Here is a 22,296-nt window from a genome sequence, read left to right on the forward strand (position 1 = left end):
ATCCCCCATGTCCCAGTAGCTTCAGGAATGGGAGCCGTGTGTCTGTGGGTAGCTAGTACCCAACCGGCAGGCGGATGGGAGCGCAGCAGCTTCTTTTGGTTTAGCTGTACCCTGGGGAACACAACCAGTTTACGCTAAATCAGAATCACGCCACCCATACAGCCCCTCCGAACGTCCACACACAAACTCTGCAGCTCCAGCTCCGCACCTGCAGCCTGTGCCTTGCTGCCTACTGCCGCCACCCAACCAAGCAGCTGGGGTCAAGCCCAGGGCCGTATCAGCCATTAGGCACAACAGGCACGGTGCCTAGGGCCTGCGAAACTTTCAGGGCTTACGAAAACATTTTTCATATATAATTTTTTTTATTTTATTTTTATTTAAAAAACTATTTATTAATAGCTTAAAATCAAATTAGTTATTTCGGTTGGGGGGGGGCCTAGGAAGGCACGTGTGTCTAGGGCCTAGGAAGGTCTTAAAACGGCCCTGGGGTCAAGCCTGCAGGTGCAGTGCCCCCAAGGAGGCAACCAGAGGACAAGCTCCCTGGTGAGGTGTATCTGCCCTGCCTTGCCAGGGTCACTGCCGGTGTTTGATGTGGCAGAGGCGCCGGGGAGAGGGGCGCGCGGGCTGAGGGCAGCTGGAAGGCCAGGCCCAGCTCCTGGGCGGACTAGCCGGTCAGCAGCTGAGCTACCCGACCGGCAGCGCGGGGCCGTGGCCGGCCCGCAATGAGTCCGCCGCGCCTGCAGGGGTCGCTGCCGCGGGCGGCGCGGGGCTGCGCTGGCTCGCTGGCTCGCTCGGGGGTGGCAGGAGCAGCGCAGAGCAGCCGCAGGAGAGAGCGTCGGTGGCGGCGCGCACGGACTGAGACGCCCGCCTGAGCAGCAGCAGCCGCAGCCGCAGCAGGTTCCGGCTCCGCGCCCCTTGCACGATGCCCACCGTGGAGGAGCTTTACCGCAACTACGGGATCCTGGCCGACGCCACCGAGACGGCGGGGCAGGTGGGTCCCGGCCGCGGCCTGCAGGGCCCCGCCAAGCCACGGGCTCGAGTGCGGCGTGTCGCGGCCCGGAGAGGGGGTGGGGGAAGCTGCGAGGCGCAGGTCTGGCCCGGGCGGAAAGGAGCGGGCGGAGGGTGGCTGCGGAGGGGATGATGAACGGCCTGGGGCGGAGCAGGGTGGCGCGGGTTAAGCAAATCAGTGGCTGATCGGAGTCTTGCTCACCCCGCCCCGGGCCAGCGGCGGTAGAGTTCAGGACCTGGCCCTCGTCTCTTCTCTGCCCCGGCTGCTGATGCAGACCCGGCCAGCCCAGTTCATGTGGAGGGGGACTCCTTGACCTTGCATGCGCCACGAGCCGCTCTGGTGATATCTCAGGCTGGAAGAGGTTTTGTAGTGAATGTTTCCCCAAGGCCTGACTTCCAGAAGTGCGTAGCACTCACTGCTCCTGCTATTTTTTATTGGGAGTTGTGGGTAGCCATCACCCCTGAAAAAATCCGTTCCTTGAAGCTCCTCCTCCTGCTTGTCAGCCCTGTGGCTTTCTAACTCAGCCTCAGAAAACAGACCTGCCTTGATGCGTGTTTTTTGCCCAGAGAAACTTGTGGCGGTCATAAAAAGAAAAAAGATGTATCTTGCATGTTTTGAATTGATTATCCCCATCCAAAACAGGCTGTGTTGGATAAAGCATCCTTTCTGCAACCATGAGGAGAGCAGGGTGTTAAAAATAGAATTTGGTTCATTTTCTTTAGAATAAAGTATTCAGATTTTTTGCTCCAGTTATAGTAATTTGTTTGGGAAACTTATGCTAGCATTTTAAGGTTTAAATCCTGCATAACTTTACATATACCAGTAGAGTTGAGAATGTGCAGAAGAGCTTGCAGGATTTGGGCCTGTGTACACTGAACTGCTAAGCAGATGTAGGAATGAAAATAGATAAAGAAAATAAATAACAACCATTGCATAATTATAGAGGGGTTATACTGGTTAGAGACTAAACTTACTTCCAAGTATAGAAATTGTGTAAAATAGTTTATTTAAGTTATAGGTGGTAAAAGCAATATTTGAATAAGAGCAATATGATTATTTGCCTGTGAATTACTATCACTTAAAGATGTACAATTTGGGGACAGAGGGATTGCTTTTCTAGTTCTTTAGGAAATAAAAAGCTTCTGAGTAGAATTTCCTGGTTTGATAGATTAATATAAAAATATGCCTTGGCAAGGTCAGGTGAAAGATCAAATGTCAATCTTCATCTGAGAGAGAAACTAATTATTGTAGTTCTGATAGCTTTTAGAAATGCAAATTATTTCCCCTTTCTAGATTGTAGGGTCCAGGTTCCAATCCTGCCGTTGAACCCTGGTAATCATGTGGGAATTTCATCAACTTTGTTGTGATCCTGCTTGTGTTTAAGGGTCTGCTCATGTGGATATAATTGTAGCATTTGGCTCTTAGATGGTATAAATAAATATTTAACGTTATTCAGCTGAACAGAAGATAATTTGCTGCTCCAGTTGGCTATCAAGGTCCTGATCTACCCTTACTAAAGTCAGTGGAAATTTTGCCACTACTCAAAAGGAGTAGAATACCATGAGGCCATTGCCTATCTACCTTATTGGTGCTTTGGACAATATTTTTTTTCTTTAAATGCAGGTTGGGTTTTTTGGGTCAATAATTTTGTTGGTTTGACTAGTAGTCATCATAGTTATGTCACTAAGCAGTTTACAGTCCAGTTAATTTAACATTAATATATGTGATTTTTTTCTAAATAGGTTGCTGTATTAATGATGAAAGTAAAGTGCACTTGAGAGTAAAAAGTCCTTTCTTGGTCCTAGGGAAATCCAAAGTATGCTCTGCTTTATATCGTTTGTCTTTTCTTCTAGCATAAAGATGCTTATCAGGTGATATTGGATGGTGTAAAGGGAGGTGCCAAGGAGAAGAGACTAGCAGCACAGTTTATTCCAAAGTTCTTCAAGCATTTCCCTGAGCTGGCCGATTCAGCTATCAATGCCCAGCTGGACCTCTGTGAGGATGAAGATGTTTCTGTAAGGATACATGGTGGACATTTTGTAGCAAGCGACTATATTGAGTCTTATTTCGTGTCTCCTTTTATTCTCTCCCATTTTATATAACTATCTTCTTCAAAAATATTAGATTTCAATGTCCAGATATTTCTAAGCACTTTGTCTGTGTGTCATAAAATTATAATTAAATTAACATATGTTAGTGCCTTCTTCTACTTTCAGTCAAAACAGCACTGCTCACTTTGAGTGAAATAAGTTGATTCCTACAGATGCATGTTATTTAGCTCATGATAATGTCAATAATGTCTGAAGAACACCTTGTACTCATACTCCTATCACCAGATAAATCCTCTTTGGGTTTTTTTCTTCACTATCCCTTGTGACTCCATGCTTTCTAATTACAGGAAAAAATTCTCTAGCTAGAGACTGAACTAAAAATACTTTTCATATGCCTAACACTTTTTTATATCAAAGTACTTTGCATGTATTAATCCTTATATCTTCTCTGGGAGATAGGGAAATATTGCTCCCATTTTACATTTACACATAGGAAACATGAGGCACTCCAAAAAAAAAAAAAAAAAAAGGAAAGAAAGAAAGAAAGAAAGAAAGAAAGAGAGAGATCCAATTTTCCAGGAGTTCTCAGCACCTACAACTCCAGTTTACTTTGATGGGCATTCTATATGCTAATCACCTCTGGAAATCAGACTTAGGTCATTTGCACAACATCACACAGGAGTCTCAGCTGTGATAGAGTCAGAAATACTGGGGTTTTTTCCTATATTACACACTAACAACAAACTGATCCTTTCTGTTTTATTCAATAATACCTACCCAGAAATGGTCAAAATTGTTCAAATAAAGGACTGAAGTTGTAATATTTTTAATACAAATTTAGCTCATCAGGTTTTCATCAGTTAGTGATATTTTTATGTAAATGTTTAAGCAATCTATTAAAATAGCATTTGCCCAACACTATTAGGCTCAAGATGAAATCATAGTTATTTTTTAATCTCCAAATATCTGTTCATAAGACTTCTCCATATCAATCACAGATGTTGAAGTTTGAGCTGCCACTAGTAACTGATTAACAACTGGAACAGAGCTTTTTTGGTATGGAACTATTGGCATAGCAGAGTTGGATAGGTCAGAAACCTCATATAAGAATGTAATTCAGAACGTTTGAGTTCAGCATTTAGTTCAGGGATTCCATAGAAGATAACATTCATGCTAAATCATATTACTAGGACAGCCATTTATAAGAGTGTTGTATGTTGTCTGACCACTAATAAACCCCACAGAGCAGCTTATTAAAAATCATCATACTGTTTGTTGGCATAGATAGCAAAGGCGTGGTTGTTTTTTCTTATTTAGATGTTCTTCTTTTGAACCTTGTTTAGAATCTGTGCAGTCTGAAACTTCCTGTAATTATGTGCTAAGATTTTGACTCTTCTGTTCAGATGGTGACAGTGTTTCATTTTGACAGATCCGACGCCAAGCAATCAAGGAGCTGCCTCAGTTTGCCACAGGAGATAATCTTCCCCGAGTGGCAGATATACTGACCCAGCTTCTGCAGTCAGGTAACATATACTAGTGATTTTCTTGCCTGTTTCCTGCTGCCATGTGCTTCTATTACGTTTATGGTTGTGGCTGTGGTTTGGTTGAAGAGAGTTATAGTTGTGGAAACTGAATTTGTTGTGGAAACTGTTGATTCATTAGCTTGTTATGTAGCAATCTGACTGAGTTGTCTTCATGTCCTGCTTTTGCTCCATTTCTTTTCCCTTGTTGTTCATGCCTCATATCTGCAGTGCAAATATGCTAGCCTCTACTTCTGCTGGGAAGTGACTGATTATCTTAATTTAATGCAAAATGTCTTACAGTTATCTCAATATTTTTGTCCAGCTTTGCATGGCTTAGATACCTTGGCCCTCAGTACAAGAGCTAATGAACTTTTCATGTACTAGTGCACTGGGTCTGTCATGAATCAAGTGTCCATTGGGGTCACCTTAATTTATTTCCTAAAGGCTCTGAAAGACCAATGGATTTATCTTCTTTGGCATAATTTAGACTTTCACAACATTTTCATTGCATAATAAATTAAAACGTTTAACATCTTTCAGTATTTCGTATACAATATATGTTTATTTTCAAAAAGAAAACTCCAGTGGTGGTGTAGAGAGCTAAATATTTATTAAATATTCAGAGTTATTTTATAAGTAACTATTTTAGTCTCTCCTAGTCAGTAAATGGGAAATACCGCCTTTCAGAAGGGACTTGCATTTTGGTTCTACTTTTCAGTAGAGGCCGTGCTTGATACAAAATAAGAGGGAAAGAATTTGCTTCCTCTTTAGAAAGCACTGGAGAACTTCAAAGCTATTCTAAAGTTAATCTGTAAAAAATGTATTTATCATTAATATATAGGTTGGTATCACTTTGATTACTATAGGTTTAACCATCTCTTCAGCTAACCAAAATATTTAGTTATAATAGCTTACAAAAGTTTGAGACTGATTTTTAAAACTTTCTATTGGTGACGTTTATTTTTTCACTTCTGTTTTGTTTCTTCACTGTCACGATGACAGCTTTCTGTTTGCCTGACAAATATTTATGTTAAACATTTAAATTCTGCAGTGACTTGCTCTTTGTAACCAGGTGTCAGGAGTAGAGACCTTTTTGTGTTATGCTGGAGTTTTACTTTTGACCTCTCATTCTTGCCCTTCAGCATTTCAGCAAGATGCATGACTATGAATTTTCTCTTCCCCAGATGATTCTGCAGAATTCAACTTAGTGAACAATGCTCTGCTAAGTATATTTAAGATGGATGCTAAAGGTAAAGAACAAACTCTTTATATACAATGTTTTATTGTTTTAAGTGCTCACCAGTCTTTGGTAAGTCTCAGGAAGTGAGAACAGGAATTGCAGTTGTGTCTGCTTCAGGGCAGTGTAGAATTTTAAGCAAATATAATAGTACTTGCTGTTCTGTGTCACAGATGATCTTGATCTGTTATGTAAATACAGATCCATTACAACTTTGTAGTACAGTAGCACCCAAAATGTGCTGTGTGATATGCAAGCATACAGAAAGGCAAGTCCCTGCTCTTAAGAGCTATGTGATCTGCTGTGCTATATGTTCACCTTGATTTTAAAACTAACAATTTTAAAATAAGTTCTGGTGCTTTTTCAATTTGGAAAGTAGTTTTCTTTCTACTGTCAATCATAATTATACAGTTGTCAAACAGTTTCATTAGTTGAGTTGTGTTTGTTTTTCAGGGACACTGGGAGGCTTGTTCAGTCAGATTCTTCAGGGAGAGGATATTGTGAGAGAACGAGCCATCAAGTTTCTCTCTACAAAACTCAGGACTCTGCCTGAGGAAGTGTTAACAAAAGAAGTAGAGGAGCTCATATTAACTGAATCAAAGAAGGTAAGTGTTGTATTTCACTCCAAATATTGTTAACTTAGCTTTTTTCTCCAGTGGAAATATTTCCAGTGCTTAATTGTTTAAAACAACATGCACTGTATACATGATTATGTTTCCAGTGTTTAATTGTTTAAAACATCAGTTATCTCACTGAATATACATGATTCTTTGATTACCCTGCTATGTTTGTAACTCAGATGTTGCAGCACTGTTAGTGTGTGTGAATGTGAAAGCAGCTACTCTTTCACTTTTGTTTATAATCTGTTTTCATTATCCAGACTGAGAGAAATGCAAAAATCAAGAAAAAGACCAAACAATAAGAAGTACATTACTTGGGTAAAGTTCTTTTAGTTTTAGGCATTCAAGATTTTGTTAGTAATCGAAGGAAACTTGATCTTTTAAAATTATTGGCTGAGCAAAGTGAGGTCCTGTGCTCTATTTGGCATTTCTGTCTGTGTGACCCTCTAGTTACTTTAACTCATAGATGTATACAGATGTACTGTGTGTTTTTCCCATGTGCCTTAACCACATTTTTTTTTAAATGCAGGAAGCTAAAACTGAACAATTGGATAACAGTGCTTTTTAGCAATTTAAGTGAAATAGGAGATGGGTATTGCAAATTACCTCAGTGGGATTCTGTTTTCTGCTTTTATTTTAAGGTCCTTGAAGATGTGACTGGTGAGGAATTTGTTCTTTTCATGAAGATATTATCTGGCTTAAAAAGCTTACAGACAGTTAGCGGGAGGCAGCAACTGGTGGAACTGGTGGCTGAGCAAGCTGACTTGGAGCAAACCTTCAATCCGTCCGATCCAGATTGTGTGGACAGACTCTTGCAGTGTACTCGACAGGCAGTGCCACTCTTCTCAGTATGCATTTATTTTCTTTGTATATTAGAACTGTAGTAAAGTTGCTGACTATAATGTCATGACTAGTTGTGTCAGAGTGATTGCACAGCTGTGACTTATATTCAACAATTTCTCTGTCCTAAGTCTTATATGAATTTGGGACTGATCTGCTCTGGAGAATTACTCTTCAGATTTGTAAATACTAAGAACTTTTGTGTCTTCCCTAAGCTCCAGGCTTTCTCTCAAATTAAAAGTTTTAACCTTAATGATGTTATAGTCTCCCACCTCTGATTCCTCAGCATATGTGGTATTTGTCTTGGTGTGTTAGCTGACAGAATTGAAATTTTCTTTATTGGTTATGGAAGATAAATCTTAGTATCATGACTCTAGGCTCACTTTCTATTAAATCCTGTGCTCAGCAATTTCTAGGCTTAATTTAGTAAAGATGACTTTCTTCCAATGTTACAGAAGGCTTTTTATACCATTCTTTCTGCTCTTTGTTAGCATCCCTGGAAGATGGGCAACTCTGTTGCCTTGGCTTTCTGTGCTCAGTGTAGTTTTTAGGAACTTCTCTTTCAGAATCAGGAGAAAAACATCACAACTCAACATTGTAAGAAGGGTACGAGAAAGGAAGTATGTCCTTGTGCTTAAGGCACTGGATTGTATTTGTGGCTTCCTGTGTCATCTTTGGTAGGTTATTTAATCTCTGAACCTGAGTTCCCCATCTTGTAAAATGGAGAAACCTCTGAAATTTTGACCCTTGCATTGATTTAACTGTTTTTGATGCACTCCTCACTCCAGGAGACTGACAGTCTGTTAAAGGAGAATGAGATGCTATAGGTATCAAAAGATAGCACAGAAGGAACCAAGCAACTTCTGAGACATCCTATGTTCAAAATAATTTTGTCAGCTTTTGCTCCATTCTTGCAAGGAAAAGTCATAATAAGATAAAGGCAAGATTTAAGGTCATGGGCACAGACTTCTGGCCAGGTGAAATCTCCATCTCTCAACTATATCAGACATAGATTATCACTTGTGCTGAAAGAGGGCCACTGAAAAGAGGCTTCAGCCTAACTTCAGGAATAGGTTAATAATTTATTTTTTAAAACACTTGCATTTGGATAACCAGAGAGGAGATTAGTCCTTGCAAAAAGGTCCTGGGTTGTGTCCTTTTTTTTTCACTCAGATTTTGGAGCCTTGTAATAATCCCCTCTTTAGACATAAAAAGTGAATATTTGCCAGGTATGCTATTAACTATATACATGATGTCTTGCCTCATAGCCACTGGGCTGACCTAACACTATCCATTGTCAAGTGAGAGAGCTGGGTTTGAATCCTAAGCTCACCCTATTACTCCATTCTCAGTGAGGGTTAAGAATATTGAAGAGTTAGGAGAACACAGTCCACCAAGCAAATGTTCTGCTGGTCAGATTTACATTTAAATTGATTAATTCAGTCCATTGCAAGACATATTGCAGCAATTTAAGGCCTATTTTCAGGGAAGAGGAACAGTTGTGATGGGGAAAAATAAGCATATGCAATTTTCTCAAGATCCCCTGTACCCTGGGCACAACTCCTAGCTGCAAGGGTCTGTGTTTTTTGAGGGGGGAAATTGGCTAAGGGGTACTGAGATGATGTGTCCATTGGGCAGGGAAGGTGGGAAACAAAGTAAATCAAACTCTTGCAAGAACCTTAGTTTCTTTCTGAACTTTTACAGAAAAATGTTCATTCTACAAGGTTTGTGACTTACTTCTGCGAGCATGTACTGCCAAACCTCAGTTCCCTGACTACTCCGGTGGAGGGCCTTGATATCCAGTTAGAGGTAAGCTATGTCTGTAGGATCTAATAAACCTCAAACATACATATCACAGAGGCTATTGCAGAAGTGAATATTTCTTTGCATAACTCTATGGGATTGTAAAAACTACGAGTTTTCCAGCAATATGCCAATCTACTGTTCTGTGGCCGTTCCAGTTAATTACAGGAGAAAAGACCACAGGACTCTGCAAGCCGACAGAGCTGTGTTGAGCAAAACCTTCTTTCTAATGCCCTAGAGTAAATACAGAAAGCAAAAGTCTTGCCCCTAATTAAGAGGAATAATTACTATAATCATTAGTCATATGGTGACCTCAGTGAAACTCTCCAAGCTGTTGCTGTTCCTTCACATTGTCTTCAGAATACTCCCCTTAGAGTTGCCTCCTTTTCAGCAGTGTGCTTGTGCAGTGCAAAACAAAAATATGAAAAATTCCTGCCTGAAAGAGCTTACAAGCGGAAAGACAGACCCAGATACACAAGATGCACTGAGAAGCCGTGAGGGAATAACTTGAATACATTTTCACATTCATTATTTTTATTGTCACTTCTTGCAGGCATCATGGCTAAAGTGTAGCTTTAGGAGAGACTTAAATGCATTGTGGAAGGAGGTTTGAATGAACATCTGTCCTACGCTGGCAGGCTCCAGACATGAGGTTCAGCCAAACTTAGTGTGGCATACACTGCATAACAGTTGCTAAAATAAACATATAAATATTATTGTCACATGTTAATTTTCATTAGTTCTCTACAAACCTCTGCCATTTAAAGCCTACAGTAATGCTAAGATGTCCCTCACTTGGTATGAGTTGTATTTTCTAGACTTTCCAAAATCATGATTGATGTTTGTGGCAGTTAAATGTTGCCATCTGCTGAACATGCCATGCTAATATTGCAATTCACTTTTGTTTAAAATTACGCAACTATGTGATTATAACTCTTAGCTTTACCAAGAGCTGTTCTTATTTGTAGGTATTGAAACTGCTTGCTGAAATGAGTTCGTTTTGTGGGGACATGGAAAAACTAGAATCAAACCTGAAGAAGCTTTTTGATAAATTACTGGTAAGCCTGACTTTTGCTCTGATATAATAATAAAAAATGCACTTCTCAAAATGAGTGGCCTTCAGTAACTTATTACCCATTTATCTTTTGGTCTGTTCCTGTTGTAAAGGTAGTTACCTCTAATGATGCTTCTGTGTAAGACAAAAAAGTACAGAGATCTTTGTCCACTTTGAATCTCTATACTGTTGCAGAACTGGATGTGTTCTCTACCCAACATTTTTGATCCAAGTTGAAGAAAGTAACATGATTTGTGTTCATATTATGTTTTTAAAATCCATCAGTGCTAGCAATAGTGGTAGGGCTACCAGAGACACCTACTGGCTCACAGCAGGTATCGGTGACATACTGATAAAAGTGTTGGTAGCTGATCTGCACTAAACTGCCAACAAATTCTGGTAACATGGAGCTAGTGCAATGAAGGGAGACTCTCTTAGAATTGTCAGCATAGAAAACGTCCTATGTAATGTAGTTCAAAACTAGTTTAGTTAGAGTCTGTATAGGACTGCAGCAGAGCCTATAGAGAAGTGTTCGTTGGTCCTCCCTGGCAATCCAAAAATGCACAGAGTGATACTAATAAACTAGGTGTTTGCTGGACTGGCTGTTTCCAAACAGTGAAGTAACAGAAATTTTATACGATCATACATTCAAGACAAACTGATAAATAGATCCGACTGCTAATCTGTCTTTTTATTGAGCCAACTGATGTGGTAATGCTGTTTTTTCTATGTTGAGGCTTTAATTGTCATAGCCTTGCCATCTTGTGAAAGTGGGTGAGATGCAAAGAGTGGAGAAAAGGGAAGAGGTGAGTGAAAATGTCACATGTATCTGTTCTGCTTTGTGTTCATCAGGAGTATATGCCACTCCCTCCAGAGGAAGCAGAGAATGGGGAAAATGCTGGCAACGAAGAGCCCAAGTTGCAGTTCAGTTATGTGGAGTGCTTGTTGTACAGCTTTCATCAGCTAGGGCGAAAGCTTCCAGACTTCCTCACGGCTAAGCTCAATGCAGAGAAATTGAAAGACTTCAAAATTAGGTAATGTATGAGAGACTAGAATGATCACTTAGTTGGAAACCAAACTAGAATGGACATATTAGAAGTGTCAACATAGAATATTATTGATCCTTCGTCTGCTGAACTTTTGAGCAGGGGGGGAGCTGAAATCAGACTAGTAAGTAAAATAATGAACTGGCTAAAAAATGTTTTCAGCGTTTAAAATAAAAACACTTTCAGTCATGTCATATGGTTTTTCTTTTGCTTTTACAAAAATGTGTGAAGTTTTGTGCTTGGCTTGGTTGGAGTTAATTAAATACTTACCTTAAACTGTTCTTTCTGTTAGGCTACAGTATTTTGCCCGAGGGTTGCAGGTTTATATCAGACAGCTTCGTCTGGCACTCCAAGGAAAAACAGGTGAAGCCTTAAAAACAGAAGAGGTATGTATTCCTCAGGAGCAATTCTCTTATCAAGTCTGCTGAAATAGCTACTGCAAACCATTATGAATGCCAGCCTTTATTACTGCGATGATTTTAGGCAATGGGACTAATTGAATGATACTGGGAAATGGCTGTCACTATGCCACTTAAACCTATTAAGTGAATGCAGTGTGACTCAGCATTTCAGGCAAATGCAATCAATACAGCTGAAAGCAAGTATTGTAGAGGTGAGAAAGGTCTTGCAGTTTGAATAAACTTTGTTTGGTGATCTGGAAAAAGGCAGATGTTTTCTAGATTTATTAAATCTAGATTTAGTAACTACTGGATGGCAACATGCATGAATGCACTGTTCTTTCACTTTTACAGACCTGGGTTCAATCCTCTTCAAGTGCAAATGAGTTTGAACTCAAATTTGTTATTAGTATTTGTCAGTATTACAAAAGTATTAAATTAGATGCCATTGGCCATGTCCAAGTTTGGAGTGCCAGCTGATGCTGCAAGTCAGCATTCAAGGAAGCTGAAAGAGCTGTGTGAGTCCACAGGACCGCAGTGACAGAGAGTGCTAGAAATCAGGACTTGGGTGCACTGATTAGCCAGGAGTGCTGCAGATTGGGACCGACGTTCATTAGCAGAGCTGAACAGTGGCCAAGCACTAGAACAGTGAAGGTAACAAATAACATTGAACTGGTTTAGCAGAGCTGCGGAGGGAATCTGTTGTTGTACCTCGCTGTACCATTGTTAGTCTCTAACCAGTGCTGTCAGTCACTTTCAGGTGCATTATCCTTAAATCTAAAATGTTTAAAAATAAAGGCAGCTTGCCAACACTTTATACCAGAAAGGGATGTTCAGTGTCCTGGGCTCTTTAATGTGATAGTCTTAAAGTTCTCTAAGCAGTTAAGTTTCCCATCTGTTGCAGCATCAATCATGGATTTCAGAAGTAATGTTACTCCACATACAACAAATGGGTGATTCTAACTTCCTAAGTCAGTATCTGGTTATGCTGTAGTGATGCCTGCTCATGGCCAATCTTCCTTGCATATTGAAACAAGACAGTGACAGGGAGAGTTCTTTGCAAAAGGTTTTTGCTTGGCTGCTTCTGTTAAACTTCCCTTAGTTCCTACGTTTGCATCAATTTTGCTCTTTTGACTGGGTTTGTATTGTAGGCCTGAATGGATGGCAGGTAGGTACATGATGGAGTGATTGCATGATCGGCAGTGTCATCTATCCAGATGCCACTTCTGGAGGTGGGGGGCACTTCTAAGCCACAACCACATGCAGCTGGATGTAACAGGTCACAGTTTAGCTTTGGCTTTCAGATTATGGTAGTGTTTTGTTCACCCACAGATTGTCCATTTGGCCCATACATTGCATTTAGAATGAAGACCCACAAATGTATTGAACAAAGAATGATAGGAAATTGGGGATCCTGAAATTCTACAGCCAACTGTCAATTTCATTAGATGCAAAATTACTGAAAACAAATAATTAAACAGCTAAGTAATTTACAGAAATATGCTCTAACTCTGTCACCAAGGCTATAGGAATTTACCAGGAAGTGTGCATTAAGATTCCAGTACATCTGTATTCACTAAATGCATCTGATGTAATCTCAAATTACTGGAATAGTTGGAATTTAAATTGCTGTGTTTTTCCCCTTTTGCAGAACAAAATTAAAGTGGTTGCCTTGAAAATAACTAATAACATCAATGTTTTAATCAAGGTAAGCCTTAGCACTTCTGTTATGTTTAAGTAGGAAATAGGTCTGTAATAGAAGGAACTCTGAAAAGGAAGCCTCAGGAACAGAGAGCTATTGAGAAATTTCCCAGAAAGGGATCAAATTTTATTGTCAAGATGCTGCTCTGTCATCTCTATTGTGTACTAAATCAAATTCAGGATTGGCTCCATATTAAACTTTTCCTTAAGTTTTTGTTAGTGTCCTGGTTTGAGGAGATCAGTGCTCCCCTGCTGTTATGCAAGTACGTTTCCATTATGAATACTTTGGAGCTGCATGTTATCAACTAACAGTGGAAATGAATAAACAAATGCCTTATTGAAGTGAAAATAACAGTGACTGGCTGACTGAAATCCATTTCAGTACCCTACCTGCTCACTTTATAAAGTTTGTAGCATTGTTATCAAGAGCTCCAGCCAACTTGAATTGGGTGGTTTTCCCTGCTGAGGAGTGAGGAGCTGGAATTTTGCAGCCCTTTGTTTGTAGGCCAGTAAATGGATGTTTCAATATCAGATTCATGAGTGTGAGGGTTTACTTTAAAAAACACTATAAAGGTCAGTTGTCCTTTGCAGTGTCAATTTGATCAGAAATGTGGGCTGATTGTACTATAACAATGATGTCCAGTTCAGGATTTACTTGCTGCCTTATTTCCGCTGGTTTGATGGAGTTTACAATATATGTAAGCATAAAAGCGAGTTAAGGATTGAGCAAATCTTGCCTTGTAACATTCCATCCTTTGATATCTCTATTAGAAATATATCCCTGAAATGTTGACTTACGGTTTAACGTAATGCTTTTAAAGCAAACTGTTTTGATTATACTTTCCCTTCAAAGTTCATACCATGGCATTTTAGTGTGTACCAATTCTTGGCTCATTCCCATGCTGCCTCTTAGCACTGTGGTGGGGATAGCAAAGAAATCCACACAGGAGCTATTGTAATTCATTGTAGTAATGTACAGTACACAGATGTGAGTGAAACTGTTAGTATATTGTGCAGAATCACAGCATGAGACACTTCTGTTAACACAGATCTAATTAGAATTTCATGTTAGAGTGCATGGAATAAAGTAGTTGAATTTTTTAAGTGTTTCATCCAGGTAATTCTTGTTTCAAGATCCTACAACTTAAGTCATATTTAGTTTTAAAGGGCTTGTTTGAAGGAGGTGGGGGGAAATAGGGAAGTTTGATTGATGCAGACTTACAATATAGGTAAGATTATAGTGTGTTGTTGATATGAACTTCATTTTGGGATAAAATGTCCACAATTTTGTTTCTTTAGGACCTTTTCCACATTCCCCCTTCTTACAAGAGCACAGTTACTCTGTCCTGGAAACCTGTACAGAAGGCTGATGCAGGGTAAGAGTTACCAGGAAATCTTGCTTAATATGATGATCTTTCATACACACATTATGGAATTCCCTTTATTTTGTAAGTTACAATAACTTGTCAGTGTGTGTTCAGCACGAGCTAAAAAAACAGGATGACTTGCAAAAAACTTAAAGATAGAATTAATGTTGCAGCTGCATTACAATACCTTGTACGTTGTGTGCATAAGTAGGGCCCTATCAAATTCATAGGCCATTCTAGTCAATTTCTCAGTCATAGGATTTGAATTTCAGGAATGGAGGTCCTGACTCAAAATGGGGCTTGAAGGGAGGTTTGGGGGAGTAGTGACAGGATTGCCACCCTCATTTTTGTGCTGCCTTCATAGCTGGGCTCTCAAGGTGCAGGGAGGTGAGTCTGATCTCCCCTGTGCTGCTGGGAGTGCCCCAGCCTAGCTGGAATTAGCAGTTAGGGGCCCCCAGCTGGGGCTCTCCCAGCAGCACAGGGCAAAGCGGATCCATCTCCAGTACATACCCCTGCTGTGGGGCTGGGCAGCAGCCCCTAAAGTTCCTGCAGCGAGCAGAGGCTTCTGATCTCCCCCGTGTTACTGGGAGTGCCCCAACCAGGGCCCCTAGCTGCTAGTCCTGACTGGGCTGGGGCACTCTCAGTCCCAGCCCTGCAACTTCCTGCAACAGGGGGAGGTACCGGAGGTGGATCTGGTCTCCCCTGTGCTGCTGGGAGCACCCCAACCCGGCTGGGACTTAACAGCTAGGATCCCTGGCTGGGGTGCTCCTAGCAGCACGGGGGAGATCAGATTTCACAGGAAAGGGCCAATTTCATGGTCTGAGACACATTTTTCATGGCTATGAAATTGGTAGGGCCCTATGTATAAGTGATATTCTCAGGATCCAGTTTGCCACACTGTGAGCCATATAGCAGTTCTAGTTGTTGAGTTGTACATGGTATCAAGACTTGCCTGTGATGATACAGTAGATAATTTAATCAAAATGGTGATCGGTCTAGGAAGGCTCTACAATACCATCCTCCAGTGTGTCTTCATAACTGCTCTACTGGCTCATAAATATTAATCTATGGGACTGAGGATACTGTGTCCGTACTTATTACCTTTTTAAAGCATCTTTCAAAGACCTCTCTGTTTTCTTGCCTTTGTAGTCAAAAAAGAACTAGTGAAGATACAACCTCAAGTTCACCACCGAAGAAAGCTCCAACAGGACCAAAAAGAGATGCGAGGCAAATATACAACCCACCCAGTGGGAAATACAGTAGCAATCTGGGCAGCTTTTCTTATGGTGAGTTAGAGAGTTTGGAAGAATCTTGCACAATGAATTATACCCCTCTGAGAAGGATGTTCTTTCCAGATCTTCAGAAGATCCAGAATTTGCTGTCATGATTTTTCCATGTAATTGTATTTTTTTTTTTTTAATCAATTAATTAAGGATAAGTTTATTGGCCCACTAATTAAGCAACTTTGCAACATAATTTTAGCAGCCACCAGTATCTTGCAGATCACTGAACTGGGAATTAAATTGTTTGAAAGCTGAGATTTCACATTATATTATGGTATAAAGTAGTATCTCCAGTACTGTAATTTTTGTCGTCATGAATTTTAGACATAGTAGATAGACCTTTAGGCTACGGGCTCTGTCTTAACTTTTAATATTTTAGATTATAATACCTGGAAATGATCCTCTTCATCTAATCTGTCCTCCTATTAGTTCAGAATCTTCTGAGGATGGTCAACTTTGAGTTCCTCACTCAAATATGTCTAGTTTTAAATATTCAAAGTTCTGTCCTTGCCTTTGTAGAGTTAAGCTTAATGTAATTTTGAAGGTTTAATATTAATAACTATTACAAAAGGAGGAAAAATAGTAAAGCATTTTGATGTAATAAGGCTTCCACTGGGATTATACTTTAGATAGACTACCAATCGAAGTCTGAGAAACCTTTAGACACTTTGATTCTTCCAGTGAGATCAAACTTTTTCTTACTGGAAGTAAATGAAAAATTGACTCCACTATACAAACAGTTCATTTATGTCCTCTGGTTCTTCCAGCAGCATTGGAGCCTTTAACTGAAAACATTAAGGTACCAATACAAAACACTTAAGCATGTGCTTAAGTATATGACTAGTCCCATTTGAAGTCAGTAGGGCTACTCCCACTTTGAGTTAAGCATGTGTTTAAGTGGTATAATGGATAGGCAGTAAAAACTTCTAATAAAACAGAAAACCTTTTAAACCAATATATGATAGGTGGATCTTGTCGGAAGCTTTTAAGTGTTATGTTGATGGGGTTAGCCCAGGTAATTGTACCTAAAATAAAGAACAGGTAAGACAATATTGCAATTTAATTTTTAATCAGCTATTCAAACACCAGAGACCTGTATGAGATAAATGTTTGCATTTGTTTTCAGAGCAGAGAGGTGGTTTCCGGGGTGGCCGAGGGAGAGGCTGGGGAGGACGAGGTAATCGCAGTCGAGGAAGAATCTACTGAACAGACCATTACATGCTCCAGAGCCATTATGGGGTAAAACACCTGTACAAGTGAAAGTACTGATCATCAACGGATTTCCTGGAGTATCGTTTCCCTTCAAGGACTGCCTTCTGCTAAAGACTGACTTAAACGTTCTTTATACCTTTGTATGTATGATCTACTTTTCTAACGGACTACAGACTCGTCCATAGTGAAACTACAACTGTATTTTTGGATGATTAGTCAGCAGTTTTGAGTTATTTTAGAAGTGTCTTCAGGCTTTATTCAGAATTGGAGAACAGCATAAATGTTTTATCTGAAACTACATCTTGACAGTTTGTATATTAACCTAAAAATCAGCTATTACTCAACAAAAACTATATTGTAATTGAGTTTATGTATTAAATAATGGACAGGAAAGGGATGACTACAAAGGTACACGTCAGTTAAGATTGACAGCTTCAGTAATCCTTTCCTCATCTGTAACAATATATTGCAATATGTGGAGAAGAGTACCATTATTAAATTAGCATTTATTTACTCTATAACAGAATCGTTGACTATTCAGACAAATGCTGGATTTTTAAAGTCTGTAACATGGATACATAAATTTTTGCTTGTAGCATGAAGCAATCATTTAACTTAAAGTTGTGGAGAATGTGATGTTTGTTTTTTGTTTTTGTACATCTTACTCTTCTCCCTACATTGTAAAGAAAGTGATGTTTTGCAAATGGGTTTTAATGTTCAGTATGAATATGTATGCATATGCTGTGAAATTTCAGTAAACAGGAAGAAAAAAAGACTAGAAATGCTTCAGGAATGGGAAAAGTCAGATGTATTGATTAAGCCTTCATAGCTGGAGTTGGACAGTAGCAGTGGCCTGGCTCTTTCCTGTGCATTTGAAGATTTTTCTGGGTTGGTTGGCACTTGAATTTTTTTTTTAAACAATACTAACTGCATTTTTTAAACATATAAATAAAATTTTATTTTGGGTACCACTGAAAAAATCCAGCTATGTTGTTTGATTCAAGCGGAGAATTAAGGACTCTACTAGTTTGTTCTTCATGGTAAAGTAAGATTCTTATTTAACAGTGGACACCCAGTAACTACAACTTTACTTAAGAGCAGAAATGGCACAGAGGTTCTTTGTTTTGTTTCTCTCCTCCCCTTTCCCCCCCCCCCCCCCCCCCCTTTACACACACACTCTTAAACTTATTTTCACCACTTAAACTTTTTTACTTTCTTCTCAGGTCATTTTTCAGAGATTTAGCATTGTAAAAGGTGTGGTGATAGTAAAAAGGAGAAAAGTTGGACAGAAGAAAGAAATTTGAACGTAGTTAAGATGTGTTGACATAAAATAGCTTAAGCTTTAGATGACTGAAATTTCCCTGCCTTTTACTTTCAACATTTTGAGGACCGTACCGCAAACCAAATGCCTAAAAAATAGTTTTCCTACTAGTTTTATGTGTATTTGTAAGGAATAGTTTGTGAATCTGACACAGGTGTCTTCATTAACATTCTCTGATATTTATCACTGCAATCAGGAATGTAGCATTTGCATTTCTAGAATTTAGTGCAAAATCTTCTAGAAAAGAGTGGACCCTTTAAGAAAGGGCACAAGAGCAAAACTGTCACATTACAGAAGCTGACTCCAAACTTGATGTCTGTGCAACTTTGGAGCAGTAGTGGTAAACTTTGGACATTCCATAAGCATTGAGTTGAACTTATTTTTCTGATTACAAGACATTTGCTAAATTCAGATGGCCACTAAGAAACTGGCTAATTGAACTTCAGTTTTCAAATACAAATTGACATAATCAAAACATCATTTTGAAAATAGGCGCAGAATTGATGTTATATTTCCAGATGAAAATTCATGTTGAACAAAGGGCAATAATTTGTATTTGAGGATTTTTAAATTAATATCAAAGCCTATTTGTATGTACATTTATATACTCAGCTAATCACTGGATGCAAGCAGCTTCTTTGCTCACTGAATTTTGAATGAGAACTTTTGAGACACCTTTTTCAGAGATGGTGTGCAGCTTCAGCAAAGTTCTTGCTGTCTCAGAAATAGCTAGTTTCTCCACCTTCCATTCTTAATTTCTGATACAGTGAATTCTTTTGGAGACACCTGTTCACCACCTTGTTCAACTGTAAACGTTCCCTTTATGCTTTTGGAATAAATTCATTTTGTAGTTTTGTTTGTGTGGCTTACTGTTTCATGATTACTGTAGTTTCAAACAATTCCATGCTGTAAGACCATTTTGTAATGGCTCACTAATGAGATATTATGGTACCTTGTAATTTGCTCGTGGCTTTCATTCCCATAGGCTCTCCTGGATTATTTCACAATTATATATAAAATTAATAGTTGAATCTACCAATTAGAAGTAGTTACTATTAAGGAAATATTGCTGCTGTTTAACCATCTAAATCAACACTACAAGTAAAGCTTTGATTGGGAAGTGAAAGGTACAGCTCTAATAGAAATTGCATGAGGAGTTTAGGTCAGCTGAATACAATGATCCACACTACAGGTCACAGAAATGTTGGCCTGGAAAGGATCTTGAGAAGTCTAGAGTCCAGCCTCCTGTGCTGTGGCAGGACCAAGTAAACCTAGACCATCACTGACGGGGGTTTGTCCAACCTGTACTTAAAAATCTCCAATTAGGGGATTCTACAACTTCCTTTGGAAGCCTATTTCAGAGCTTAACTAACCTTATAGTTGGAAAGTTTTACCTAATATATATAACCTAAATCTTTCTTGCTGCAAATTAAACCTATTCTTGTCCTACCTTCAGTGAACCTAGAGAAACATGTTATAGAACATCCTCTATAACAGCCCCTTAACATATTTGGAGACTTATCAGGTCCTTTTTTATCAAGAGTAAACATGCCCAGTTTTTAATCTTTTCTCCTAGGTCAGATATTCTAAAGCTATCATTTCTGTTGTTCTCCTATGGACTCCCTCTAATTTGTCCATATCTTTCCTAAAATATAGCATCCAGAATTGGACATACTACTCCTGCTGAGACCTTATCCGGGCTGAGTAGAATGGGACAATTACCTTCTATGTCTTGTGTACAAAACTCCTGTTAATAAACCCCAGAATATTAGCCTTTTTTGCATCTGCATCACATTGGCTCATTTGTGATCTACACTATAATTCCCAGGTCCTTTTCAACAGTATTACCACCTAGCCAGTTATTCTCATGTAGCTGTACATTTGATTTTTCATTCCTAAGTGAAGTTCTTTACACTTACCTTTATTCAAGTGGGATGCCACTATGAACACATCTTGCTTGGGAGAAGTAGTGTAACATCCTAGACCCAATTGCCCATTGGCAGTTACTAGATTCATTAGCAGCTAAAGACTGTTGAAATGATCTCTGTGAAATAAGTTTATTTCAATCTACTGTGCCTCATTATTTTACTTGGGGAAATTTGTAGGGCTTTGCTTGGCCTGAAAAATCCTATTCCAAGACATAAAAGAGGCACGTCTCCACTTTAGAAGAATCTTAACCTCAAATGTTGGTTTGGACTTAGTGTCTGTGAGCACATTCATATGGCCTCCAAGCTAGTTTAGTGTAGTTTTCTGTACCTATGGCAGAGGTTTTGTTCTTTTCTTAAAAACAAAACAACCTTCATTTGATTCAGAATAAAACAGCATATCTGTTCAGCAGCACAGGCCTGGTGAGAGCACACCATTGCTGTGCTTTGCTCTTTTCTCTCCTTTCCAGTTGCCTATAGAATCAAAATCAAGATTTTAGACCTCCTCAGACTAGGAACCATCTTACTGTCCAAAAGTCTAGGTCCAACAGAAGTGCTTTCAGAGCACAGGCATATGTCAAGTTTTTTGCATTCCAGAAAAGTTCAGTAGGGAAGTCATAGGAAGGTTCAGTGATATTGGGTACTGCTGCCAGTCAGAGTAAGGGTGGGTTTAATTGTCAGCCACACAATATAGTACCTTCAGAAAGTGCACTGTTGAGCATGGCTAGGGATGCTAGAATGTGTTGTCCATTGTGATGAGCGGTAGGGAGGGAGGTTTGGGCTTTTCAGGTAGTTCAAAGGCAAAGTTCAGCTTCCTGCCAAAAAGACCAGCAACAGTTTAATGTTTCCATTCAAATCTGAATAGGCTGTGTAGCAATTTACAGAGTCTTGCAAACTGAGCTGTAAGATAGATTTTGATTTGATTTTAATAGAGAAAAAGTTTGCACATTATGGCAGATGTCAGTTTCACCAGGCCTACTGCAATCATCATATGGCTTCAGTGCTTTGACTCCACACAGTGGCCCAGTAAGAAAACCAAATAGAATTGTCTCATTACAACAATTATGGCAATGTATACCTTAATCTGCTAGGTCACTTTACTCAGGTAGTAAGGAGAAGGAAAAAGAATGCTCTATAAATGACTGCCTATACAACGACATGGAAAAAACCAAATCCACAACAAATAGTGCAACTACATATTTAAGAGTTTTTCAATATCCTTCCATATACCTTCAAGCTTGTGATCTGAGGGGGAGTACTGACCTTAATTCCCTGTAGCACTTAAGTAGCAGAACTTGGTTTTCCACATTTTAATCAAAAACAAGCCTTCAAATGCTTAGCAAAGCACATTCCAAGATCTGATGCCACTATGAGTGAAACAGCCTAATGCAGATGCTTCCGTACCTATGAGGTTATTCTCAGTGAGTTTGAAGGTGGAGAAAGACAGAATGTATTTGTGAATGCATTCAGATTGAGCATTCCATTCAACAGCAACAGTGGGCAGCAAAAGATTAGACTAGGTAGGGCTATTCTGTATATGGAAATCTGGATTCCTAGCCAGGAGGACATTATCCATAATTATGCAGGTGCTGGTATTCCTTATTTAAGGTTCTCTTCAGTGCTTCTCTTAAAGTAGGAATTGAACTTAGTATTACAGGAAATAGGCTTAATTTTCTGAAGATTTTCAAGATAATGTGTTAATAAATTTCATTTAAATTGTCTATTTTTAATTAATTTTAAGAAACAAAATCACTTCTGACTCCAATGAAAGGTTTTGAGCCCTCTACCTAACAAATACTGTAGCTTGTTACTAAACCCTTCAAACCCACCCTGTCTTTAAAATTCACTGAGAAAGCTTAGGCTAGCACAGTCAACACAAACCACACGTTGCAACCTTCATTCTGCT

At 39.3% G+C, this 22,296-nt stretch overlaps 1 protein-coding gene across 1 annotated transcript; it reads left to right on the top strand.

The window, feature by feature from the left end:
• The first annotated feature begins 851 nt into the window (after window positions 1-851).
• On the top strand, window positions 852-19,320 carry API5 (apoptosis inhibitor 5). The gene is made up of 14 exons (XM_067557582.1): window positions 852-991; window positions 2,863-3,024; window positions 4,490-4,583; window positions 5,768-5,833; window positions 6,274-6,425; window positions 7,082-7,288; window positions 8,985-9,089; window positions 10,052-10,141; window positions 10,990-11,171; window positions 11,476-11,569; window positions 13,233-13,289; window positions 14,582-14,658; window positions 15,799-15,935; window positions 17,059-19,320. Exons 1-14 carry the CDS (start codon window positions 923-925, stop codon window positions 17,136-17,138), a joined length of 1,572 nt encoding a protein of 523 aa, XP_067413683.1. The 5' UTR covers window positions 852-922; the 3' UTR covers window positions 17,139-19,320.
• The last annotated feature ends 2,976 nt before the right edge of the window (window positions 19,321-22,296 follow it).

The sequence above is a fragment of the Emydura macquarii genome, unplaced genomic scaffold, assembly GCF_026122565.2.
Source record: "Emydura macquarii macquarii isolate MOO-44397 ecotype Brisbane River unplaced genomic scaffold, CSIRO-AGI_Emac_v2 contig_1876, whole genome shotgun sequence".
Lineage (NCBI taxonomy): Eukaryota > Metazoa > Chordata > Testudines > Chelidae > Emydura > Emydura macquarii.